At 36.5% G+C, this 23194-nt stretch overlaps 1 protein-coding gene across 3 annotated transcripts in view; it reads left to right on the top strand.

Annotated features, from left to right (window-relative positions):
- The window catches only part of LOC127455045 (mitochondrial 2-oxodicarboxylate carrier-like), a 154073-nt gene extending 130879 nt beyond the window's left edge, over nt 1-23194 (top strand). The window contains exons 5-12 of one of the 3 annotated variants that reach the window (XM_051722599.1): nt 8097-8163; nt 9069-9128; nt 13528-13635; nt 13763-13927; nt 17790-17971; nt 22058-22110; nt 22206-22301; nt 22509-23194. In XM_051722599.1, the coding sequence (XP_051578559.1) occupies nt 8097-8163; nt 9069-9128; nt 13528-13635; nt 13763-13927; nt 17790-17971; nt 22058-22110; nt 22206-22267 (697 nt within the window). In that variant the 3' untranslated portion in view covers nt 22268-22301; nt 22509-23194. Of the gene's footprint in view, nt 1-8096; nt 8164-9068; nt 9129-13527; nt 13636-13762; nt 13928-17789; nt 17972-22057; nt 22111-22205 lie in introns of all 3 variants that reach the window. The other 2 variants (XM_051722598.1, XM_051722600.1) reach the window with 2 other exon arrangements.

The raw sequence follows: 23194 nt of genomic DNA, 5'->3' as shown, positions 1-23194 counted from the left end.
CTTATCATCATCATTAGTTTTTGAAACACAGTCAACTTAAATATTGGGGATGCTCCAATTTGAACTTTAACAAATGATATCGATCTCCAATTTTCTTTTCATCTAATCGTCCGATGCTGATCATTTAACTTATTATCAGCAGCTCTGTCAAAACTGGTTATACAGTATGTAAGCTTTCTGCTCAGTGTCATTAATCTGGTTTCCATCCACTTTTTGCGCTATTTTGTTATCGACAAAGTGAAAATGCATAAAAACAAATGTTTGCGAAATTTACTGTCTTCACCCTGTTTCCATTCAAATGGTCTTTTATGGATAAATATGGTGTGCGTGATGACCCCATGCTTAAAAAAACACATTGTCGCATAAGTTTTGGTTTATCGCAAAAAAAATCTGCCCTTAAGCCGTTTCCATACAGAAATGTGTGTATGTCGCTAATTGTTTACCTTTTGCCTCCCAGATGTCCCTAATTATTTTTCCCCTGGAGTTTTGGTAAAATGGGGAGAGTATTGAGAGAATTTATTGAAATTAGCCAGCTTACTGTCATTTTATTTTCACAAATAAATACAATCAGAAGATGAGGAACTGCAATAAAAAGGGAACATTTGCCCTTCTGATAGGACTGTAATATTGATCCTGATGTTGCACCTATTGCAGGTTGCCACCGGTTCCAGCCCAAAAGTGAATCGTCATGCCCTGTTCAAGCTGGCAATCTGCACCAAGTAGTGGGGGAAACTTTCAGTCTTAGTATAAGGACCATCAATCATTGTGTATATGCTGTGTGCACAGCTATTAAAGAAAAATTGATGCAGTGTAATATCAGGTTTATATATGATACATTCCTGATATTCAATAGGCTATTTTGAACAATCATCTAATCTAAAGCATTGCCATCACAACTGCATTATGTCCCGCATATTTGTCCAGCAACTTTTAACGACCAACTGAACTTGACTGTCATCTAAAATGTATTTTAGCATCATAATGCAATTTACATTTTCTGAAGAAGCTCAGCAAATGCGATCCAAGGTAAAGAGGGTTAGATTTAAAATATTTAAACGTTTTAAAATGTTCAAAAGCTCGTTTTCTGAAAGTGAATTCAGCATTGGACAAATAGTTCTGATAGTTTATAGACTTGAAAAAGTGTAGAACATTCTGAGAATGTCATTCAGCCGACTCTTTCTTCTACCGAACAGGGTAAGGCTAATTTAAGTTTGTGTAAAGAAAAGGCAAGTATATAGGCCTAACAGTATTATTTTTTCGTTTGGTCATTTATTTTTTTTAATTTAATGTTTTTATTCGTTTGGTAATTTATTTTATTTAATACAGGGAATTTTGCCGGCATTTTTTCAAAAGTAAGCTAAACAATGTTAGTGTTCCAAAAAAAGCACACTGATGCTTTTCTACTAGTATTGTGTATTTATTTTTTATTTAAAACATCTTTGTGCACAGAAATGATATGTTTTTTGTATTATGGGCTAATTCCTTGACTTGACTGCCATCTATTATTTTGAAGGGTGTGGAAAAGCAACTTTAATAAATGAACGGATGTCTACCACGATTAAATTAATCGCAAAGGGTCGCCATTCATTTGTTCTCCATGCACTTGTCGATGACAGGTGCATGATACGAGATATTTGTGTTGGAACCCCTGGAAATGTCATGACGCAGATGTGTTTGTTGCATCGGATCTGTGCAGGTATGCCGTTAAGACCAATCCAAAACAGTGTGAGTAATGCTTCACGTACAGTAAATTGGCTTTCAAGGATGTATACCTTGTTGTCATAATTAACACAGGCTAACGATAGTGGTAAATTCTGTCATGTGATACAACATTTTTGCGTTAATGCTAATTTTCTTGACAAAAAGTGTTTCTAAACCAGTATTTCACCACATTTGAAGTATCGACTAGATGCGCTAGAGTTAAACGGAAAAATATTATGTTGACACGTGAAAAATTAGGGATAATTTGCGTTTCCATCAGCTATATCAGTAAACATTTTGATGCGCTACACCATTTGGCGCAAAATAACACTTGGAAGGAAACGTAGTTCCTGTTAACTGAATTTCACTGTTGGTAATACCATAGTTGTTGCCTAGTTTTTGCTGTCAAAAATACTGTTGGTTGGGTAAATAATTTAATAAATACAAAATATAAAATTGTACTCTTTATTCTAGGCCTTAAAAACAAGTGGGCTTATGCAAACTATTCTCTACTGTATATAAGATAGTCCTAAAGATCGAGGCTTAATGTCAAACTGAAGTTGAACTGAAAACCCATTGGTGTAATTAAACTTAAAGTGAACATTTTGGTTAGTTTGTCACCATTTCAGTGAATTATTTGTATTCATTATTTTCTTATATTTCATTTTATAATGCATTATATTATAGTTTCTAAATATTTTATATAGATTTATTATACTGTATGTAAGTTATTATGTTGTATATTATGTTCTAACTTAATATAGACTGGACAGAGCAGCGCAAATAACTTTGAAGCGAGCTTATTTAACTAAATCGCAGCCCTTAGCAATTTAATAATCGCACGAGGACATATTGCAATTTCTATTTTATTTCAATTAATTGTGCAGCCCCATTTGTAAGTAAAAGTTACTGAATTTGCAAAAATGTTTAAGTTAGATTTACTCACACTTTAACCAATATAATGTCAAAAAGTAGATTTTACTTAGTTTTATACCATTAAGATTTATTTAAAAAATCGTACTAAAAGTAAATCTTACTAGTAATTTTTTTCAGTGCACTTTACAGTCCATTTCCCAGAATTCCCAGTCTACAGCTAATGTATCTATTACAAAGTGTTATGAGTGGATTGTCTATTTAAGTGAAGAAGGGACTTCTTACTTTATCTGTAAGGCTGAAATAATCAGCACCCATTTACTTTCAGTTCCTTAATTTCAAATTTAGTTGAAAGCAAATAATTAAATAATGACTACGTATAAGTACATTTGTTTAAAATGTTCTCTTTCTTAAAATGCAAAACACAGATGCCATTTATGAATTGATAAAAATGATTTTGCAGTTGCCGAACTATTTTTCAGCAATTATCACTAAAGCAAATCTCTCATTATGTCTGATTAACTGGTGTTTCTCTACTCTGTCATGTTTGATTTGTAACAACAAAAGCACAAGAAACGGCTCTGCCTCTTTTCTTCTCACTTCTTGATTTACTAGCCTGGAGCCGATGCGGCATCCCAAACCAATGTCAAGGTTAAAGCCTCACGCAGCAAATGACAATATTTGCAAATCAAGCATTCAGGTTGTTGACAAGGGACAGGACAGGAAGGTCTCAAAGTCACCTGGGCCTCCGCTGCAAGCCGCATTCTCAGCAGTGTAAGATTACAATTTTACGCATATTCTTACAAGAGATAAACAGCGAAGCATAAAAATTCCTCATACGTTTCTCCATCAGCCAATGATTCATTGAGGGTCAGTCCCATAACAGGGATCAAACATTTTTGCCCCATTATCCAATTTGGTTAATGTACCATTTCCTTCCTCTCCTTTTGTTATGTTGAAGGATGTGGCTGTGTGCTGAATGGGAGAAATGGGGTTTTATGTAAATTAAAGACAAATCACACCTTTACAAACACTGGCAGCTGGACCCACACATATCTAAATGTGCGAGCATTTGCTTATGAGGGCCAACTGCGTGCCTACATTTAGAGTCAAATTGGTATTCAGGCATAGTCAAACCAGGCATAGTCAAATGGGGTCTTGAGTGTATGTGTAACAAATTGGAGCTTTATCTCACCACCTGATGTTTCTTAGACTGACCACACCCGGGAAGCATATGGCCAGCGTTTGCATGCACCGCAAGTGGGGTGAGGGGAGGGGGCTTCCGTTTTGGTCAGACACTCCTGCCGCTTTGAGAAAAGCCCAGTGCTGTCAATCCCACTCTCGATACTCCCAGACACTTTCATTCGACACAATGCTGCTCTGTTGCCATTTCACCAGTGCCTGACAAGTGAAGCTTGTGACATCTGACCCATCATGATGTTGCTGAAATAGAGATTATTTGTCATCCGATGAGATGTGTAGAAGTAATTAGCCGTAATTAGAGGTTTCTGAGTGGCGGTCACGGCTTGGGCAAATTGGCCTTGCGTTCACACTAATCGCCTCATCTCTGTTTGCAGAAACAATAATATTTACACCCCAACTAAATCAGCTAAGAACATCTCTGTTGACTACTGGGGCATGTTTTCACCATAAATTGAAAGGAGTTCACATGCGGCTGTCACGCCACTCTGTCCACCCTTTACACACACGTGTGTTCAGTATCAATACACCCTTGAAGTTATATTGAAAAGTCGCTTTCATTCTCTCCGAGGGTTGGATCGGATCCTATTAGACACACCAATGGGATGTTACATGAAAAGCATTAGTTATCAGATACCTTTGGGACTGAATTCATGAAATCAGCAGACAGGCGAAGTAAACAAAGGTTACATTTTACAGAAAGTTTCTGTTTGAGTTTGTTAATAAACATCTACACTCACTGAGCACTTTTATGAACACCTGTACACCTAATTATTAATGTGATTATCTAATCAGCCAATCATGTGGCAGCAGTGCAGTGCATAAAATTGTGCAGATACGGATCAGGGGCTTCAGTTAATGTTCACATCAACCATCAGAATGGGGGAAAAAATGTGATGTCAGTGATTTGGACCATGGCATGATTGTTGGTGCCAAATGGGCTGGTTTGAGTATTTCTGTAACTGCTGATCTCCTGGGATTTTCACGCACAACAGTCTCTAGAGTTTACTCAGAGTGGTGCCAAAAGCAAAAAACATCCAGTGAGCGGCAGTTCTGCGGATGGAAACGCCTTGTTGATGAGAGAGGTCAATGGAGAATCGCCAGACTGGTTTGAGCTTACAGAAAGGCTACGGTAACTCAGATAACCATTCTGTACAACTGTAGTGAGAAGAATAGCATTTCAGAATGCACAACACGTCGAACCTTGAGGCTGATTGGCTACAACAGCAGAAGACCACGTCGGGCACTTTATTTGGACCATAGTGTTCCCAATGAAGTGCTCAGTGAGTGTATATAATAGTCATGTCTGTACTTAATCTGTTTCTTTATAAAGCTGCTTTTGTATAATGTGTATTGTGAAAAGCACTATACAAATAAAAACGACTTGACTTTTTGCATGTTTTGAGATTAGCTTCCAAGTCCAAATTATTTAAATTAAAAATGGTTATTATCTGGGCATCAAACTATGCAAGTAAGTATGCAAGTAAGGCTTAGGTGGTACAACTCTACAAAAGGATCAAAAGATCCAAAATCGATGACGTGGCAATTTCAAGCATCACCATTTGTTATCATTCCTTCTAACCAATCAAGTCAAACCAAAAACCAAATAGCAAACTTTTTGTTTTCTACATAATAGTTTTGCAAACCGAAACTACAGCCACAGTTCTAGGTAAATGTTAGCTCTTTACCATACTGGAAGGGTTTTGAATGAGAGAATGAGGAACTAAAATAAAAGCTCAGGTGTTTCTCTTGCTCGGGCTTGTCCTGACTTTTAGATTGACAGAAAGCAAAACAGAGTCGGGTTTCAGCTTCAGTAAAGTATCGTGTGCTCTCCAAACAATGTCTGATTTTCAGAGTGCACATGTCTGCATTTGAGGGTGGTGTGAGTGTGCTGAAGCATTCAGACTGGAGACTTATTTTGATGTTTGCTTCAGCAGGCCGTGAACGTCTATGACGTCCTCTCTGATATTTGAAATGAAAAATTAAACTATCACACAATGTTTTGTCTAAAGAACCACTCATCAAAAGTTTGATGTACAGTTTTTGCCGTTACACTGTTGAAACCGTATCAGCGACAGATATGCAAGTTGCCATGATATTATATATAATAATATCTAGATTAATTCAGGCGAAACTTATTTTAGCTTTCTATGTATATTCAAATGAGAAAAGATGTTGGCGATAATGAATTGAAAAGTGTGGTTTATTTGCTTATCATAGCAATGAAAAGGGTTACTGCATGTCTATTTGCAATTCCGACTTACGCTCTATATTTTGATTAGTATCCCTTGAAGCTATTTTCTTTGAAAGGATTCTGTCATCACAGCTCCGTTTTCCAGCGAACTCATTCTTAATTGCATGGTAGCAGCTGAAGAATCTTGCCGTTTTGGCAGAAATGCCAAGAGATGTTTTGATTGTCTCAAACTTTTTAGACAAATAAAACCTTAAAATGTAGCTCTTTTCATTGAAAGCTTTTGTTTTTCATATATAAGTGCTTGTTTGTGTTTTTGGACCAGTTCAACCTGTTTTAGTTTAGAAACGGTACCCTTGAAACAATAGTGCAGCGCAACTGAAGCTGTTTTGAGCTCAGTGTATGATGAAGGGGGTGGATTTCCATAGAACTGGCACAACAAAAGCAGGATTCAATGTTCCTGTGTATGGCTTCACTGATTAAGAAGTGGAATGGTTGCAAACATGTCATGTCTAAGTAATATACTCAAGACACTTGGTAATTTACTTAAGCCACTTTGATACCCAAGGTGGGTTGCACCAGTAAGGATTAAGCTTTCTCTGGTCTCAGCCATTTCACAGTGGCTTGTGTTCTTATTTGAGAACTTGTGCTGTATAGTGCTAAAAACAGTGCAAGTTTGTACTTGAACATGAGCCACTGTAAACAAGCTTCTATCATTGCGCTCATGAACGTGCAACAGATGTCAAAGTTTTTGCTAAAAAAAAATGACTTCTCACCAAAACCATCTTATGGTTTCAGAAGACTTGGAATATGATGCATGAGTTGCTTGAACTGCTTTGATGATACATTTGGGTCTTTGTTAAGATGTAAAATGAGACCCTGTCCACTACCATTGTATTGAAAAGATGGAGTGTGAAATTCCTTAAAACTTTGCTTTTGTGTTCCATATAAAAAACCAAGCTATGTTGGTTTGGAACGACATGAGAGTAAATTATTACAGATTTTTCATTTTTGAGTGAACTACTCCTTTAAACTTAGATTATCCAGGTTGTATCTAATAACTCAATTGCATCAAATGTTAAACCTTGTTTAAAATTAACCAGGGTAACATTTTAACTGTCATTTTAATCCTGGTTTTAATTTCACATTAAACCTAGTTTACCATTAATTTTGTTGTTCCAATATTTCAAATTCAGATTTACATTTTAATTTGGGATTAACTTTAAACTTGCAGCTGGTGGCAGCATTTATTTAATTGTCCTAGTAAAAAGATTAAATAAGGAACTAGATCAAACCTGTTGAGTTTATGATCAATTTCAAGAAGAAGTATTTATAATAAAAGAAAATGGACCTAATTTAACATGGCAATATCCATTATATGTCCATTTACCTTAGATTATTCTTCCATATTTCATTAATTGATGTAGCAAATATTTGTTAATCATTGCTTGTGAAAATCAAACTGCATACACGCTGCTGCAAGATTTTCTCATCCTACTTGGTCAACCTGTTATGCCAACAATCTGTCTCAGTAGCAGATAATAATGACAGTTGAAAATTTACATTTTTAAATTCCTTTACTTGTACAAGCCACTTATATTCCAGGCCATTTCTGGTTGTCACTCAAAAAGGAAGTGAAAGAGTAACATTATTGCTTTTTTTTTTTTTGCACTGTGAATTCCCATGGACAATCAAAACTAATTGTAGGTGAAGTTTATAATCAAGTTCCATAAGTTTTATTCACTGATTTGTTTAGCACTGTTCAACATTAAGTGGTGCAACCCAACTCAAATTAAAATAACCTAGATCAACAAATCCTAAATAAGCTCTAAACTCTGATTAATTTAATCCTTATTTTTGCAACCCACCCATTCAGCCTGTGGCCTAGCTTGCAGATTGCCTTGCTAAACATTTATTCTTGAATGTAACTTGCAGTGAAATGCAAACAAGTTTTTGTTTCTTTGGTGCACAAAATTAAGTCAAAATGATAGATGGCTGTTTTGTTGAGCTCTGTAAATGATCATCAATACATGATTGGGCATTCAGATGTTCAGATGTGTTGCTTGTCCTTGAAATCTTTGTTCATTATCACGTGGCTCAGATCCGATGACTGATCGCTTTCCCTCAACAGATTGTATGGCTTCTACAAAGGAATCCTTCCCCCCATTTTGGCCGAGACTCCAAAGAGAGCAGTGAAGGTAACAGGAACCACATTTGACTCCAAGTTCGAACTCCTCACTTAAACCATACATGCTCTGATCTTTGCAACCTGGCCTGCCGAGTGTAAACACACACACAGACCACGTATGTATGTCCTCAACACAACGGCCCTGGCCAGCAGGATCAAAAACACTCATCCCCTCTCTGTGTTTGTCGTCATGCCACATGTGTTTGCTGTTGAGAGCTCCCAATATTGACCTACATGGCCAGAGATTGCTACCGGCCGCTCTTTAGTATTATGTATAAACAGTACATATATACAGTCTTAAGTTCAGATGAGCTCTGACTGTATCTGGCTTTAGACCGTTGGTTTACGGGCAACTCAGCATAGGTGTCTGAGAGGAGACGCTGAGCATAAATAATGTCTCACTTTCTAATTTTGCCTAATCCAAAAAACATGTGGAAGGGGTTTAATTAGATTATTCGAAAGACTCAACATGCTTTAACGGTTTGCCTTAACATTGATGATAAACGAGATCCGTGAGTCTTCTTGAATGCTCCACGTCTTTTAATCCAAACTTACTAAACAGGCTTTGTGTATTCTATAGGCCTTGGCCTCCATCAGTCTTACTGGATGGTTATCTAATATCTGTCAAGCTTGAGCAGAGCTTTACATTAGTAAAGGGTGATATGGCATCTTACCAGTAGTATTTATATTTGCGTAGTGTCCTCATTTACAACAGTTGAGCTGTGTTTGCTTAGGGTGTGAGCATTCAGCTTGTGTGTGTGTGTGTGTGTGTGTGTGTGTGTGTGTGTGTGTGTGTGTGTGTGTGTGTGTGTGCGTGCGTGCATGCGTGCATGCATGCTCGTGTGTGTGCGTGTGTGTGTATCAGGTCTGAAAGCACTTCCTAATACTGACACCCTGTCCTAATCTTTTCTGCAGTTTTTCACATTTGAGCAGTACAAGAAGCTCTTGAGTTTTACTCCATTATTGCCAGGAATGGTAAGTCATCTGATACATGCTAGATACACACACACGGTCACTGATACTATACACACAATCACATTCACAGTCAAGCGCAGCACTCTCCTCATTACATTGCATACTGGCAACGGGAATGAGGTGTAATCGAGATGAATGCTGCTTGGTGAGGCATGTGAGAGATAGCCCATTACTTTGACAGAGGTCTATCAGTATGTTGGCAGTCTTGACGGATGTCCCTTGCCCAACGGCTCAGCCCTGCAGTACATCTCACATCCAGAGCCTCTTTGTGCAGCCAGAAGAGGCAAAATATTCACCTGCCTTATCAATCACTCCTGTCTCCACCCACTCTAACTAGAGACATCAATTTTTACAGAGCCTGCGGGCACTTTATGGAGTGTGATATATGGAGTGTGTGAGGCAGGGAAATTAAGTAAGATGGTCTAAACAGGCGTAAATGAGTTTAGGAGCATATTTGAGCTGTTGCCCCACCCCCTTCTCTCCCCCCAGCTGAAATGCCTCAGAATGATTAATGAAGACGTGTACAGTAATAGCACAAATAAAAAATGAAAGAGTGGATGGCTGGCTTTGTAAACACGCTGCAGGCCTGTTTAAAGCGATGTCTGTTTTCTGACAAGCAGGGGAAATTCAGGGATTCCTAAAAATAAGAAATGAGGCTCACACACGTTCTTCCACTGTATGCACATGTATGTATACATGGCTTCGCGTATACAAACAGCCCCAGACACACACAAAAATACATTATTTGCGAGTGCAGTCAACTAACACACACATTTTAGAGGTATTAATCGAGGGTGTGTGTGTACTATCCCCAGCTCACCTAATGCAAACACACTCGAAGATCTCCTCTGTCACCATTCAAGTAGGCCTGAAGCCTGCTGACATATAGGTCAAGTGTTTGAAATGGGCGACACAAATCATAAGATAAAATTCTACCAAACAGTTTGCCTGTTTGAACCAAATGAGGCTCCTTTTTTGGTTTGTATGAAAATTGGAAAGCATTAGCCCCTATGACAAACTGAAAAGACTTTTAATTATGTGGAGGTTATGAATTATCAATATCAACAATTACATTTTGACTAGTTAAAATGCTAATTCTTGATATCTGCAATGAATGTGCTCATTTTTTATATGAGTAATTACATTTGCACTATTCATTCTTGCAGAAATAAACATTCTTGATATATAAAAAAAATCTTGTTAAACTTTTCACTAGTAGAATTTCACAATGATCTGTCATTCACTTTTATTCAAAACACAATGACAGAAAAAAATGAAGTCAGTACCCTTAATTGAATTTGAGAATTTCTTTTTACAAGCAATTTAATTTCATTTAAATTAAGTCAGTTTTATTCAGCCAATGTAATTTAGTTGGATGAGGTCAAATCAATGTACTATAGTAGTTTTAACTAAACTTTATTAGGTTCAACAAACTAAATTTACTAATGTTTTATTTAATTAATTTTCTTATGTTGGTCCAACTTAATTTATTTTATTAATCATTAGTATATGCCAGGTGAGCAAGTATAAGGACAGTGAAACTGTTGCACTGTCAATTTAAAAGCAACTGCTTATAGATCTAAACAGCACTTGAATCAATCATCACATGAAAGTGAAAGTCCATCCTCAACCTAGCACAAACGCCATTCTTCAAAACAATGGTTATCTCCATAAACATTAACAAATCTCCTCCTATTCAAAATTACACTTAATTTCAACATTTGTTCACCCCATCCAGTCCCATGCAAAGCATGCTAGGAAATGGAAATCCCCTGCCCAGTTTCATCAGTGCTACAAAAGTATTTATGTAGTCCAAACTCAAATGGATTAAATAAACTTACATTTTACTCATTTAATTGGATAGAATGCAATGAAATCAAGTTGTGGCAAAATTTTCTAGAATTGTGTTGCTTTAGTTCATTCTAATTAAGTAAACTGAACAACCTGCAAACATTTATCATTTTTTTTATAATTAATTTCGTACTAGTTGGAATTCAAAATATACATATCAGCTGTGTACTATTTATCAGTAAAAATGATCATATTTGGTATCAGTAATTACATTGTTAGTAGTACAAATGTCAATTTCAGACATCAACAATTGAATTGCAACTAGGGAAAATGCTTTTTTTTATTTTTTTTTTATATATATCTGCACTGAAAAAAGGAAAGCAGCTCTATTGAAAACACTAAACCAGTACATTTGAAATCAGCTTAATTAATATATGTTTGAGATGACAACATAATTAGATTGCAGAAAGTCTAAGTGATATTCAACACAGTCATCAAAAAGTAATATGATCACATTGCTATGAAATGTTCAAATGGATTCAGTCTTCTAACGGATGGTGTTAACTCAACAGGATTTTTCTACTTGCTCAGTTAACTTATTTAAAATGAACTAATGCAACACAATTCTTTAGCATTTGATTTCAACTTAATTTCATTGTGTACAATCCATCTGTTCAGTTAATCAAATTGTGTTGGGACTATGTGAAAAATATTTGTTGCGTCAGTGTATTGCAGAACTGGGCAGGGGAAATCCAGTTACCAGCATGCTTTACATGGGACTGGATTTGGAGAGTAAATTTTAAAATTAAATGTTATTTTAATGTATTTCTACACAAAATTATACAAGTCGGAAGCTTGTTAGTGTTTCATTTTCTGTTATGTTGGGATTTAGAGGAGTTTCTGTTATGTTGAATTTTTTTTGGAGGTTACCATTGTGGAGAGGAGTTAAGCTAATGGTTAGATCAAGGTTGGGTACAGTACCCCTGAAAGATCAGTGTGCATTGCTTTTCTCATGAAGCAAATACTGAGGGATCATCAGTATAATGACTGATTGGGAATCTGTAAACTCTCAGGAGCACCATACTTGTTACAGTAAAAAAAACAATATATGCAATTTGCATTTGCTTTACTAGTTTTAATTCAATTGTTGATGTTGGAAATTTACATTTGTACTACTAATAATGTAATTATTGATGCCAAAAATTATCATTTTTACTGAGAAATAGTACATAGCTGATATGTATATTTGGAATTCCAACTAGTACTAAATAAATTATGCACTCAAAAAAATAAGTGTTTATTGATAGCTAGCATGAAGCTGCAAGGTTCAATGTTATTTGAACAGATCAAATTTAAGTTAAGCTAGGTTAAATCAGTTCATTTAGATTTTCGCTACACAAAGTATTTGAGTAGATCCTACATTTTAGTTTAATATCAAAGAAACTCATTTTCATTGTGTGGAACCAATGTCCACAATTTAATTTAAACCATCCCATTTTTTTTCAGTATATTTTCAATGTATTTTAACGTTAGTTTTGGTATTTCAGATATCTGGAAATAGATTTCAGATATCAATGAATTTGAATGTAATTACGGATATCTTAAAAGGCCTTCTTACTAGTTACAATCACATTACAGATACCAGAAATTAACATTTGTACTAGTTAAAACCAAATTACAGATATGAAAAATGAGCATTTTTGCTAGTTGCAATTTAATTGTTGATAAAAGGAAAGGACATTTGCACTAGTAACAATGTAATTATTGATATAAAAATGATTATTTTTACTAGTATGAAGTGCATTGCTGATACAGTGTAAAAAGGAAATTTCAACTTGGAAGACATTTATTATAGATATCTCTAATTGCGTTTTGAATAGGAGTGAAAGATAATTGTGAAATTCTAATAGTGAAAATGCATCGAGATTTTTATTTAACTAGATGAAGTTCCATTTTTTATATCAAGAATGTGTCTTTACGCAAGTAATTGTCATTTTTATACCAAGAATTAACACATTTGCTAGCACAAATATAATTACTGATATCAAAATGTGCACTTTCACTAGCAGCATTTCCATTCCTGATATAAAGAATCGCCATTTTAACTAGAAACAATTTAATTGTTTATATCTAAAATGTATATCCTGCACTTGATTTTAAAGTCTGTTCGGCTTGCCATGTTGCCCCGTCATACAGTAGAGTTGTTATTGCAACATATGAAGTAATTCATCTTTGTCCCAGTCATTTTCTTTGAGCCGGTTCATTCATCTTTCAGTCCTGTCTGCATTTCCTTTCTGCACTCTACAAATGATTGACAGTGGCTGTTTCATTCATTTGTGGGTTAAAGTCAAGCTCTCTGTCTGGACAAACATGTTTCTAAAAGGCTAAGTGTCACAGTAGCATTGTTCATGCTGAGTTATGGTATTTTCTGTGACATACTTTTAGCATCAACTGCTCATCTAAGAAACAAAGTCTGTTATGAATTAGACATGAAGTGGCTTACTTTATTGTCTTTGTCTATTGTTTTAACTTGTCTTTCTGTCTTTCTCGTTTGCCATGTGATATCACGTTCTCTTGTAATGTAATTCTGTCTGCCACAATCTGCTAGGCTCTTTCTGTGGCTGGCCTGGGGTCAGGGCTAACCGAGGCACTGGTTGTAAATCCATTTGAAGTAGTGAAAGTGAGCCTACAAGCCAACAGGGATTCATTCAAAGTGGTAAGACGCTGCAGCCGTTTAGTTATGTCCTGATATTGCAATCTTTTTTTTTCCTTTTTGATGTCACGTGTCTTTGTTCATTTTGTGGTTCCTCAAGTTGGAGCTTTTTCTCTTTTCCCCCATGCAGCAACCCTCTACGTTTGCGCAGGCTCGCGCTATTATAAATGCAGACGGCTTTGGGCTCCGTGGGCTTAATAAGGGCCTCACCTCCACCCTGGGACGGCATGGCATCTTCAACATGATCTACTTTGGTTTCTACTTCAATGTTAAAGATGCCATACCTGCTAGTCAGGTAAACAGGGGCAGATACATGATCATGTCAGTGGCGGCTGGTGCTTTTCAAGAGTGGGGAAGCACAGGTCACTCAATGATACTGAAATCTTTTTTGTGTGTGTTTCAACAATGTTGCTCCCAAAAGCTATTACTCAAATAGTGGAAACACATAACAAGAATAATTGACCAACTGTTTTTGCAATAATTAAAATGGCCAGTTAGGCAAAAAGTAGATTGATTGAAAGCCCAATGACCAATAAATAATCAGATAGTTTCCAGTGCAACGCAAATAGCGCTCATGAAGCTCCCATAGACTCCCATTGAAGCACAAATTCAATATTGCTCTATGGGCCATGTTTCCTCTGACTTATTCATGTAGAAAAAATGTGGATTACATAACTTGAATGAATAGTGTGATAGTAATGTGTGATTCTTTACACTTTTATTTACTAAAATGCTGAAATAATATAGAAACATTTTACATATATTAAATGTCATTGCTGCATTTCTGATAACATTTTAGGGGATGCCATTCATCCTGTGCAGTCTTAAAGAAACACATATGGAACAGATCAATTAAAATTAAAGATTATTATATTTTGTATCTAAAATGTGTCAATATTAGTGCTGTCGGTCGATTAAATGTTTTAATCGCGATTAATCGCATAATGTTTTGTAGTTAATCGTAATTAATTGTATATTATGAAAGTGCTGAAATTTGACTCTTAATATACTTCTTTTTCTTTCAAAATGCCTTTATTTCCTTCTTAGGAAAGAAAACAAAACAGTGTGTAACAATATAATGCTTTAAAAACATTTTCCAAACAAAGACAGTATAAAGATAGAAATGCACTAAAATAGCACCAATTCAAGTAACATTAAATATTTCCCAAAGTCTAAGTGGGAGTTTGACTAATTAAAAGAACTAGTCCCCACATAGGTTGCATATTCATTGCAATGGGCATTAAATCTCTGAAACTCTCATTTTCCACAATATTAATAAGCCAGCAGACTGTGGCTATCCACTTTGTTATGTGTTCATGATTCAAGTCAGGGCGTTAACACCAGCATCAAGCGCAGCTTTGAAATCCACATGAAAAGCGCTTGCAGAAAAAACTTCTCATTCTGCGTTTTGGTGATAGTTAAGACTTGGCGTGCTTCTGTGGTAATTAAAATGTGCCTTGCTTAGGCTGAAAAAATACTTGATTTCCATCACAAGTTCCATCTAGACTTGTTTTGTACAACAAATAGCATTAAGAGCTCCTTTCCCCATCACTTTATCACCGACACTGAATCACTGCTGTGTGTGTTTGTGGTGTGTGCATCAGTGTAATGACTCCGAGTGGACACATCGGCACATCGCAAATGTTCCGCCCTTCCAACCAGTGTTTATGCTGTATTAAAGGTGCTGTAAGTGATTTTTCCCTGGAAAGGTATGCAAAACATTTGACTACTCCCTGAAAGATATTAATGAAATAAGTGTCCGTAGCTATCTCACCAGTCTCTGTGATAGCTCTAGACTCTGTAAACAGCAACAAAAAAAAAGACACATTCTGCCTGTCTATCATATTGCACATTCTCATAGTTTTGTAGTTGCAGTGTTTTAGATGATTTAGATGTTTTGGCTGAACAATATATTAACAGAAATGTTGTATTAATGAGTGAATGTTTCATTTGAACATTCAAGCAAAATTTTCCTTCACATACAATCTTATAATCCTTGGATATGATTCATACAGGCCCTTATGCAAGTTGCATACCATGGAATGTGCAAATTTCATGGTACAACACCTACTGCAATTATGAGATATAAACAGAACATATACCATTCTGCTATTGGCAGTGATGTCCACCTTATAAAGTTATTGTAAACCCTTTTCAATTAGGAGGTAGCCTAAGTCTCAACCTAATATGAAATCCAGAGTTTTATGTTTAATACGTATCCACTGAGTGATGAGTGAACATGTAACATTGCAAATTAATGTAGGGGATCAGCTATGCACATTACCAGAGAGAGGGAGGGAGGAGAAGGAGAGGAGGTGCTAAGATAAACCTCACTAATACCTTCGCTGTTTTCTCTCCATCACATCCTCAAAGGTTCAAATTACACATCCGGCAGGGCTCAACTCCCAAACAAAAGTTAATTTTGTTTAATGGAAATGTTACCATACGCCTGCTCCACATGTATAAACTGGAGCATTAGATTAACTCAAATGAACTAATTGGAAGCAGACTGAGGTATTTGTTGGGGGGGGGGGTTACAGTTAAAGTCTTACTTGAGGATTGGTATTCCTTCTTCATCTGGTGCTAAGATTGTCATTGGCTGAGAAGCTAGAAGCCTCCAGTGCTCAATCATGTGAAAGAGCTGAGTTGACCAAGCCTGATTTGACTGTCCGTTACAAAAAAAAGAGAAAAGTGTCTGGCAGAGCAGAGCTGGACTTTGAGGTTTTAGATGGAGCATCTCATTTTTCTCAATGTTTTCAAAGCAGCTGGTCATTCTGCAGGGATTAAGCTCCACTTTGATTCATCTTGATGACCAATTGTTCTCCTTCAGGGTTTTGAAACCATTTAATAGCCATTTAACAGAAGAAATAAGGAGAATTTGCTTTAAAACTGACATTTCCTTTCTCTTTATGAGGGTAGGGGAAGAAGTGTGCTTCAAATGTAGTGGTATTGAAGGGAGTGTTTAGTGTGGAAAGTATACATCAGCCAGAGCGCTGTTTGTGCAAAGCAATGCTCCTCCCCTGTACTGCACCATTTAGGTCTAGCTGTTGATGTAGCATGTCGTTCAGGGTGTCCGCTGCTTTCAGTGGGGTTGCTGTCATTTGTAAAAAAATATCCTGGCCAATTAGATGTCAGAGCTGCACTGGTTTGGGCTTCTTTTGGTACAGTAATATGCCAGTGTCGAGTCACAGCCCAATTACCTAAATTGTCCCCATATGCCTCCCAGTCTACCTACATAAACTCTGTTTATAAATCCCCTCCCAAAATTTGCCCTTGGTCACGTGACCCAGTTCAGCCAATTGTTGAGCCTCGCTCTTCTCATGAAACGCTTATCTGCACCCCACTACCATAAAATGATCTGCGCTTTTATCCCAGAAACTTGGAAACTTTTATGAATTTTGCATGTTCATTTTTCATCTAATATATTGAAGCATTTCAGGTACAAAATATAATAATCAGGTTCAAGTGTTCCATATGTGTTTTCTATATAGGCTAACATGATTGCTCACAATTTTACTCTCCCTCTCTCTATTACTATCTCTTTCTCCACCTCAATTTTCATATCTGTCCTTATTAGCTTATTATTCACCAGCTTTACGTTGTCTCCATGTTCATTAATTTGCGTTTTCATATCAACAAGTCTGTTATCTCCGATTTTTGAATATTATGGCTCTTCCTGTAAAACTGTCATCAAACAGTTATTGTATTTTACTTGTCTTTAAGGTTAAAGGTGATGTTATTCTTTCAATGTTTAAATACTTTCTCCTACCCCAGCTTAATATGCAGATGCCAGTACTTTAGTTTGTTTGAGTATCCAGATCAGCCAATACAGCAACATTTGCTCATGCAGTGCCATCAGATTGGGGTGGGACTGTTTCTCTGGCTAGTGGTGGATGAAGACATTATTTTTCATTTCTGTTTGGTGATGCAAGTAATCCAGAAATTATACACTTCATCATTAAGTATTTAGCAAGTATTGAAGCAGAGCATTGTTTGTGCATTTGTCAAATACAAGAAATTTGTGGGTTGATCACCATTACTTGTCCTATAAACAAACACAACATAGTTCTCAAGTTACAGCAAAGCTCTCTCTCTCTCGCTCTCTCTCTGTCTTTAAAATCTGCTTCTTTCAATGTAGCTCTCTTTCCTTATGCCAGGACCCTAGACTGGAGTTCATGAGGAAGTTTGCTATCGGTTTGGTGTCAGGAACAGTCTCGTCCTGTGTGAACATTCCTTTTGATGTAGCTAAAAGTCGTATCCAGGGTCCTCAGCCGGTTCCAGGGGAGATCAAGTACTGCAGCTGCTTTCAGACCATGGGCCTTGTGTACCGTGAGGAGGGGTAAGGCCTGAGTTCACACCATCCAATAACAACTACAGGTGTCAAAATTAGACCTGACAAGAGGCATTAAACCAACCAGAACTGCTACGAGGTTCACCTACAAGAAATATTACACAACATTTTATGTTTATCCTCTGCCCATGGGGGACAAGAGGGCAGGTTTTGACAACCAACTAATTTTAGCACCTTCTAAATGTCTGTGTGATTATATAGTCTTTTTGTTCCTGACTATTAGCTGCAATTCATGCAGGAATGAGACAAATTTAAGAACTAGCTCACTTTAATGTAGTTTGTGTCAGTTTGTCCAGATTTATATAAACTTCATTGTTAATTTATACTGAATCTGGATACATTTACTGGAATTAAAAGACTGTATTATTGAGTCTGGTCTTGTTGAATGCAGATGAATGGGACATGTGTAGTTAAAATGAAATACTTTTGGGAAGTTGACTACGGTGTCATGCAATACTCCATAAAAAACTATTTTAAATTCTTTAACTTTTAGAATTATTTTAGAATGATTATGTATGCAGTTTTTATGACCTCATATTAATCAATGTAATATTTGTAAAAATGTGTTTGTCAGCGTGCTGAGTGACTCCAGCCAGGTCTCATAAGCAACCAATTGGCCCGGTTGCTAGGGTGGGTAGAGTCACGTTGGGGTAACCTCCTCATGGTCGCTATAATGTGGTTCTCGCTCTCAGTGGGGCGCGTGGTTAGTTGTGCCTGGATGCCACGGAGTATAGCGTAAAGCCTCCACACCCGCTAGGTTTCCGCGGTAACGCGCTCAACAAGCCACGTGATAAGATGTGCGGATTGACTGTCTCAGACGCGGAGGCAACTGAGATTCATCCTCCGCCATCCGGAATGAGGCAAGTCACTACGCCACCAAAAGGACCTAGAGCGCATTGGGAATTGGGCATGCCAAATCGGCGAGAAAAGGGGAGGACAATTTTTTTTTTTTAAATGTGTGTGTCACACTGCAGGATTATTTAAATCAAGGCAACAAAAAAAAGAAGATTGCAAATAGTGAAAAACTTAAAATTAATGGTTACCAAAGCACCCAAAATATACACTTTCCCTTTATAAACATTTTAACCTAAAATATTGATGTTGATTAAAAAATGCTATGCATTAACTATCCAAATATATTATATTTACCCCCCAAAAGAGTACTGACATTTGGCTCATGCACTACTCCTCATGAACATTGCTTCCTTGGGTAGGTCATTTCTGTTAGTTGTTAAAATAGATCATTTATACCAGTGTCAGAAATTTATTAAGGGGCAGTATTTGATTTCTGGATTTAATTTAATTGGTGGATTACTGCAATCAGAAGAGAGAAAGATACCAAATTTACTGTCACTCCCTCAGCAGCTGTATTTGAAACCCCCTCGCAGCAGTGTTTACTTTTTTTTTTTATGTTGTTAATCCCAGGATAATATACAGTAATACTAAGACATTTTTTCTAAATTTAAATTAAATAATATAAAAAATTTAATTCTAAAAAAGTTTGATTTACACTGGATTTACGCTGCTAACTTAAGGCAGAAATGCATCACCAGCCTGTGACAAGAGTCCATTAATGATTTTTTTTTTCTTCTTTTTTTTTTTTTTTTTAGAAATGTTTTAGCATATTATAACAGAAAGAATACTTTTTTCTCAAGGTGGCATTTCAGCAAGGTTTTATGCAATAAGAGTGATGTTTCGGACATAAAAATATATGAAAACACCATTTTGATTCTTATGTGAGTGCTTGTTTCAGAGCGGAGGCTCTAATAGTGCCCACATTCTCTCTCTCTCTCTCTCTCTCTCTCTCTCTCTCTCTCTCTCTCTCTCTCTCTCTCTCTCTCACGCTCTTTCTCTTTCATTCTGTGATTTGACATGCCTCATGGGGAAGCTGTGAAAGAGAATCAGTAGTTTTATTGCTCTTCATGGTCTTGATTGGCCCCGTTCACTCTGTACAAAGGCAATCGCGACTCGTTCCTTATTAGAGTCAAGGAATTCAGGCCTGATCTTGGGCAAGGTATAGAGTGTGTGTGCGTGTATGTGAGTTAGAGCGAGAGACACTGAAGCTGTTTTAGTTTTAGGGGTGCTGAGAGGTACCCCATCCCTCCGGCCCTCTAACACGACACAGTCCTGGCTAATTAGTGGTCCCTATGGGAGACGTCGTTAAGCTGGTCCTAACGAGGCGCACGGCGCTCAGCGGGTCAGTCTAATCAGACAGCGGGGCAGAGAGGAAGTGGCTCAAGCCTTATTAACACCAGCACAAGCAGAGGACAGAGGCTGGGACAGGGAGACCGCCAGAAATCAGCTTGAATGCATTAGGGCAGGTACACAACAGGGTCAGCTATTAGTGGCCAATACCTGTTTCAGCATCATAGACAGTCCGACCTAGAGAGAGAGAGAGATCACTTAGCACTACCTTAAAGGAAAGGTTCACCCCAAAATTTTATTCTGTAATCATTTACTCACCCTCATGTCATTCCAAACCAGTAGGACTTCTATAGAACACAAAATGAGATGTTTTAAAGCAGTAGCGTAGCCAGAAACTTTTGGGTGGGTGGGCCAAGATAAAGTTTTTGATTGCATGAGATCTGTAAACATTTTATTTATTTATTTATTTCATTTTATTTTTTTTACGTTTTTAATGTTTAGCTAATTGTTTCCAGGGGAGACAATTTTTTATTTAGCTTCTAAACATTGTCTTCTTTAAGAATATTAAAAGATCAATCAACAATATTCATTTTTGAGTACATTCAGACATTTTTATTTTTTATTTTACATTCGTAACATATGGAATGTTAGGAGGCCTTGTGGCTGAGAACAGTTATTTATTAATTATGGCGATTTTTGAAAATGTAAAAAACTGAATGGACAATTTTTTCCATAGAATGGACCAGTTTTTTTGAGTTTTTCCCAGCACAATTTGCTGGCGTGTCTTTTGAAGGATGAAAATGACAGTGACAATACCCATTTCTGTCATTTTTATCTACTGTATGTCTCCGCTGTGGTTTACTGTAAATAAAATTACTTTTTTTCTCTGATCGTGTCACAGCGTTGCAACTTTAAAGTGGAGGAGAGATAATGCTGCTGCCATAGGAGCTATCTACGCCTTTGACTGTTTCCCCAAGTTATGACATTTCATAGCAATAAATTCATGCATATGATATTTGGAAATAATATAATTTTATTTTAGTCATACAGGAACAAATTTGTTTGAGAACATATTTTGTCATTCTAAATAATTTATTTCAGAGTAGCTTATTTATGCTGTCATGAGCTGATTTTGATGCAATGAATAACAGTTATAATAAAATTCATAATCAGTTCATACATGTGTTTGGAATTAACATTATTTTATCTTAAAAAATAAAGTGAATGTTTGTAGAGTTTTAGGAGTTTTGAGAGCATTTTAACATCCAAAGTTATTTAATTCTGCATCTTATGTCAACTCAATCTGGTTTTGATAAACAGGTTGACATTTGTTACAAATATTTTATTAGAAAATAAAGTGGTTGGAGCCGCTGCACGATGCAGGATGCCCATCAACTGAATGCACGTCTCATCACCACAACAGATGTTTACAGTGTAAATAGCTTTGTTATAATGTTTTTTGAGCTGCTGTTGTTTTGAAAGTTTTGATGCCAACATTATCCAGCCCAACAACTTCTGACGTTAGCACTTCATGGTTCGAGTCCAGCAAGCTTTTGGTGGAACAGGGGCTTAAGACAGTAATTGGGTGAATGCCCAATGGGTGACACCGGCCCACCTGTGTCTACGCCAGTGTTTTGAAGAATGTTCATGCTGCTTTTTTCATACAACAAAAGCATACAGTGAACAAGTTCCAAAATAGCATTTTAAAAGAACTCTAGTCCTCTCGACTTGTTATTCCAAGTCTTCTGAAGCCATACAATAGCTTTGTGTGAGGAAAAGACTGAAATTCATTATCATTCACACTCAGTCGTTATTTATGGCTCTCATATCTCATTTGTGCTTGTGCTTATTCAAACTTTAGAACAATTCCTTTAAAACTACTACTTGTTCTTATAAATGTAACTAATGCCCATCTTTTTTTTTCTGCAGATATCTTGCCTTATACAAAGGACTGATTCCCAAGATTATGAGACTTGGACCAGGTAACATGAAATAATTAAAGAACCTTCCTATATTCACATATGTCAGTTATTCATGCCAGTAGACTGAAAGACTCATATTTACTTCCTGAATATAGGAGGCGCAGTCATGTTGCTGGTTTATGAATATGTATCTGGCTGGCTGCAAAAGAACTGGTGAAAATCGACACCTCTTCACCAACCATGTCGCAGGGGTCTGTACTACAGCCTTCTCTGGTTGTATCATCACTAATGCAACTATTGCATTTAACAATCACTTTCGGTTCCACTTAGCTTAACCTCAGTTTTCATCTGCATCTTCAAACATGTCCTGTAATTAACTAGATTTCCCACCGTTGTCACATTGCAACAGCACAGTCACCTTCTTGAATCCGTTTGATGTTCCAACTTTTTGTTTACAGGTGTCAGAACACAACTACTGAGAAATATCTGAGAGAGTTACCTGTCCACATGCCTGCATATTTAATACTAACCATTGCAGTGCTCCACACCCAAAGAGATAATAGAGTACAAAATAGATTCAGCATGTCGTTTTGAACTTAAAAACAAAATTCTGATCAAGCAGCACAAAAATTACACTGAGCCCGAAGAAAAGCGTCTACTGTATCTTTAGAAGGCCATCTCGGGACTGTTACTTTATCAGATATGTTTTTATATTCATACGTGACTTTCCATTGTGAGACTACAATATCTCATCCTCTCAAGGTCTTGAATCTAAACAGCTTTAGGTCTCATGTCTCAATAGCTTTAGCAGTGTTGATAATTCAAATTCAGAGACAACTATATTTATATCAAGATGTCACGTTAAGAAAATGACAGGTGTTGGAAATGTCTTTTTCATGATTTGTTTTTTATTTGATGTATGTAATTAGATTTAATAAATGAAGAAAAAAAAAATAGATAACCAGGCGAAGTAATGTTGAAAAAAGTACAAATTATCTTTTATTTATTTACAGTGTATATATCACATTATGGGCATTCAAATCTACTCTTAATTTGGGGAATCCAAAATTGTTTTGTGAAGAAAAAAATAATAACTGTAAAACAGCAATTATAAGAAAATAAAGCAATTATAAGTACCCCAAAA

This window comes from Myxocyprinus asiaticus, chromosome 17 (assembly GCF_019703515.2).
Source record: "Myxocyprinus asiaticus isolate MX2 ecotype Aquarium Trade chromosome 17, UBuf_Myxa_2, whole genome shotgun sequence".
In the NCBI taxonomy this organism is placed as follows: domain Eukaryota; kingdom Metazoa; phylum Chordata; class Actinopteri; order Cypriniformes; family Catostomidae; genus Myxocyprinus; species Myxocyprinus asiaticus.
Note: the sequence above shows the minus strand (reverse complement) of the source record. Positions and strands in the feature narration are given on the sequence as shown.